Raw genomic sequence first — 4,436 nt, 5'->3', positions numbered from 1 at the left:
CAGGTGGATCCTTTCTTGGATCTTAGTCTTAATTTAACCATAAGGGCTTATAAAGTCTATCTCTTTTTCCCATACTCCAGGGTAGGACTTTTGTTAAGCTGTGCTACACTATATATAATTTTTTTGGTTTGATTTGTTTTGGCAGCTAGCCAGTACACAGATGGAACCCTGGGCCTTGGTGTTATCAGCACCATGCTCTAACTAATTGAGCTTACCAGCCAGCCCTCTACACATAAATCTTAAAGCACTATTGTTATAAACAGCTTGGTAATAAATAGGGATTGTCCCAAACTCCCCATATTGCAAACTTGGAATGTCCTTGGAAAGAGAAAGGCAAAAGCAGTGACTGAATGACTGGGCTGGCTGCTCAGTGTTGGAGGATATTTCTACCTTGCATTTACTCCATCTCCTCAGCTGTGCAGTTGTGGCTCCTAATCAAGGGGATATAAGTAGACAGGAAGGAAGACAGAAGTAATTGTTTTAGAATTGAGCTCTTTATCTTCTGAAAGTGAGATGAGAGAATCAGTTCAGTATCTTGAACGGTAAGACACAAATACGTGGAATAATGGTCAAATAAATTCTTGAAGAATCTTTCAGTCAGTTCACTGTTCCATAGTTCCCTTAAGGTGCAGTACATATTTAGTTCCTACCTTTGGACTCTTGCTTCTTTAGCAGGAAAGGAGAGGACAAAGACTCCAGAAATCTACATTTTCACATATTAATTTTATTCTACATGTTGTGCCAGGCTTTCGCTCCTAAAAGGAAAATAGTGGGAGAAAGGGTAGTCATCCTTGTCTGAGAAGCAACATGGTAGAGTAGAAATAAAACATGAGTTTGGGGGGGCAGACCACATGGGTACAAAGTCCTCATTTTTCTGTTTTCTACAGCATGTTTAGTGTCTACATTTTCTCATCTGCAAAATGGGGGATAACATCTTCCTTGCAGAGATTAAATGAGATAATCTACATGAAAGCACTTAGTAGCTGCTAAATAAATGTATGGTAAGTGAAGTCTAATGTGTACTGATGTCCAGCATTTTAACTTCCATGCTTGGGGTAAGACATTTAATTTGAAGACTCTTTATATATTAATTTCAGCAGGTAACAGAACCACACAGAATAATGTAAAGTAAGACAATGAAAGGATAATTGCAGTTATTAGTTATATACAATCATACTTTATTTTATTTTATTTTATTTTTTTCTTAAAAGATGACCGGTAAGGGGATCTTAACCCTTGACTTGGTGTTGTCAGTACCACGCTCAGCCAGTGAGCGAACCGGCCATCCCTATATGGGATCCGAACCCGGGGCCTTGGTGTTATCAGCACCGCACTCTCCCGAGTGAGCCACGGGCCGGCCCCAATCATACTTTATTTTAAAAACTATTATATTATAGAACATTTCAACATATATAGAAATATAGAGAATATAAAGAACTCCCATGTGTCCGTCATCCAGCTTCAATTATCATCCCTGACCCAATTCTAGATTATTTTGAAACAAATCCCAGATATAATATCATTTCCTCTTAAATATTTCAATTACTTGACTTGCCTAAAAAAGCATTCAATGTCTCACTAAAAGATTATTGTTTTAAAAACTTAATCCTAGTGAAGTGGTGTTTACAACTAATTGATCACAACCAGTTAGTTTTGTTTCTTCTCCACTCCTACCGCTTTGCTTGACTAGCCTTCAGAAAATAAAAACATAAAGAAACTTAATCATAACACCATCTCAGAGCAAAACGCAATAGCTAAACAAATTTAATATGATTTCTTGGTATCATCAAACAGCCAGATTTAACGCCACTTACAGCCCATTAAGTGAATGAGTTTATACCTGTATTTACATACCTGATTTCAACTTGAGACAGAAGAGGTCCCCAATTCCAAGCGACTCCCAAGACACAAATTAAAATTTGGAGACATTAAGCAAATTGAAGGATTTCCCAATAACCACCTGCCACGCCTAAAGAAGTAATTGTTGCCAAACCATGCAGGAACCACACAGACAATATGTTGGTTGCAGTTAATCTCAAGGACAGGGCACTATTAACTAACAGTTACGATAATTCTTTTTTGCATGGACCTTTATGAATCTGTTGAAAACCAGAGACACACTGTCTTAGTTAGTTAGGGCTGCCATAACAAAATACCATAGACTGAGTGGCTTAAATAACAGAAATTTACTTCTCATAGGTCTGGAGCATAGTAAGTCCAGCATGCCAGCCAACTCGGTTCTTGGTGAGGGCTCTCTTCCTGGACTGTAGACAGTCACCTCACTGTGTCCTCACAGGGCTTTTCCTCTATGCTTTTGAGGAGCTCTCTCTTCTTCTTATAAAGCTAATAATCCCATCACGAGGGCCCCACCTTCATGACCTCATCTAACCCTAATTACCTCCCAAAGGCCCTATTTCCAAATACCATCGCATTGGGGGTTAGGGCTTCCAACTTATGAATTTTGGGAGGAAACAAACATTCAGTCCATAACACGCATTGAGTTGGTACACTATAAAGTGGGCAGAAGTAAAGACATCTAAATAGCTGGAAAAAGGTGAGAGCATTAAGGACATGTAAACACATGCCTATCTCCAGCACTTTAGTCACAGATTTACTTATGACCTTGACAATAAAGCTGAGGCTGATCCAAGTTGGGTTAATCAGTGGAACTGTTTTCTGACAGAAGAGATGTCTGGGTGTCTGTCTAACTACTCTTTGTTAGCAGTGAGGTAACCCAGTAATGAGGAACACTTAGCCAGAAAGGAGAAAAGCAGGGGAAATAGAAAGAGTGAACAGGATCTCTTCTGGTTTTTTTTTTTTTTTTTTTTTTTTTTTTTTTTTTTTTTTTTTTTTTTTTTTTTTTTTTTTTTTTTTTTTTTTTTTTTTTTTTTTTTTTTTTTTTTTTTTTTTTTTTTTTTTTGGCAGCTGGCTGGTACAGGGATCTTTTTCTTAAAATAAATGAATGAAATATGAAATCATTTTACCATTTCAGATATGTATACTGAACAAATTCTTTTGATACTATACCCTAGACTATATATTACCCCACGGGAGCGCCGCCGCACTTCCCAAGCGGCGCACTATAGCAGTGCGCCACCGGGCCGGCCCGTAAACCAAAATAGTTCTAATTAACTTTGAGAAATAGATATAATGCCTAGGTTTTTTATTTTTATTTTTTGGAGAAAAGAGATACTAAAATACATTAATACTTATAATGCATCAAAAGTCCAAAAACATCTGGCAATCAGTGATTTAAGAAGCTGTGTTCTCTCTAAAAATGTCCCTTATGATTTTCAAAGGAGGTAGATAGTTGAATAAATTTGTGTACATCAGACACTGTTAACCCAGTTGTCCAGACAGTGCTGTTTACTTGAAAGTGGCAAAATAGTAATGTTTGAGCCTTTTTCTCATGCAAGCAATTTTCTAGGCACTTTATTTTTTTTAATTAATTAATTTTTTTAAAAGATGACCGGTAAGGGGATCTTAACCCTTGACTTGGTGTTGTCAGCACCATGCTCACCCAGTGAGCTAACCGGCCATCCCTATATGGGATCCGAACCTGTGGCCTTGGTGTTATCAGCACCACACTCTCCCGAGTGAGCCACGGGCCGGCCCTTTCTAGGCACTTTATATGTGTTTGTTTAATCTTCTAAAAAATATATAAGGTAGATTCCATTATATTCCCCACTTTACAGAGGAGAGAACTAAAGTACAGAGAGATTAAGAGACTTGCCTAAGGATTCACAGCTAGTGTATTATGTAGCTGGCATTCAAACACAGGCAGTTGGGCTCCCAAGATCAAGATGCTCTACAAACCTAAAATGAGGAAAACGTTTGGCAAGCCAGAGAATGAGCATGCCACATCTAAGTCTTTTCCTCCCCCCTAAATTACTTTTGGTCTAAGTAACTCAGATATTATTCCTGGAAATCTTTCTTTACACCCTGACATAATCCTCAGTGCAAGTGGAATCCACAGCCCAATATCCCTACTTTCCGCCTCCTTGTGCCACCTCAGCATGATTAGAAATCATTTTCAGCTCTCATCATATGAGGAGGATTTTTCATGAAGTTAGTAATTTCCTTCCACTTATCAGGTTGATTCTCTGCAATTCAAGCAAAGGCTGAAGGATCTTTTTAGATCCTGCTAAGCTTGCAGATTTGCCAGGGGGCAAAAAAAAAAAAAAAAAAAAAAAAAGGGTGCAGGTGGTGCTGTTTGTAGTAATTCCTGGCCCCTTTCCAGGTTTGCTGGCTGCTTTGACTGCATAAGTAACCATGTTTATTTATTATTTTTTTAAAAAGACAAACTGAAATTGTACATGTTTATGAGGTACAATATATTTTGATACATGTATGTTTTATGTTAATGATTGGGTCAGGGTAGTCAATATAACCATTGCCTCTTGCACTTATAATTTCCTTTGGTCGAAAACATTCAA

The 4,436-nt window shown here is 37.8% G+C and overlaps 1 protein-coding gene across 1 annotated transcript in view; it reads right to left on the bottom strand.

Annotated features, from left to right (window-relative positions):
- Window positions 1–475: 475 nt before the first annotated feature.
- Window positions 476–4,436, bottom strand: part of LOC103585832 (spidroin-2-like) — a 14,990-nt gene continuing 11,029 nt past the window's right edge. Inside the window, exon 3 of the mRNA XM_008566920.1 lies at window positions 476–755. Within this exon, the coding sequence (XP_008565142.1) occupies window positions 669–755 (87 nt within the window). The 3' untranslated portion in view covers window positions 476–668. The remainder of the gene's footprint in view (window positions 756–4,436) is intronic.

This window comes from Galeopterus variegatus, unplaced genomic scaffold, assembly GCF_000696425.1.
Source record: "Galeopterus variegatus unplaced genomic scaffold, G_variegatus-3.0.2 Scaffold276, whole genome shotgun sequence".
Classification (NCBI taxonomy): domain Eukaryota; kingdom Metazoa; phylum Chordata; class Mammalia; order Dermoptera; family Cynocephalidae; genus Galeopterus; species Galeopterus variegatus.
This window is presented reverse-complemented; position numbering and strand designations above follow the sequence as displayed.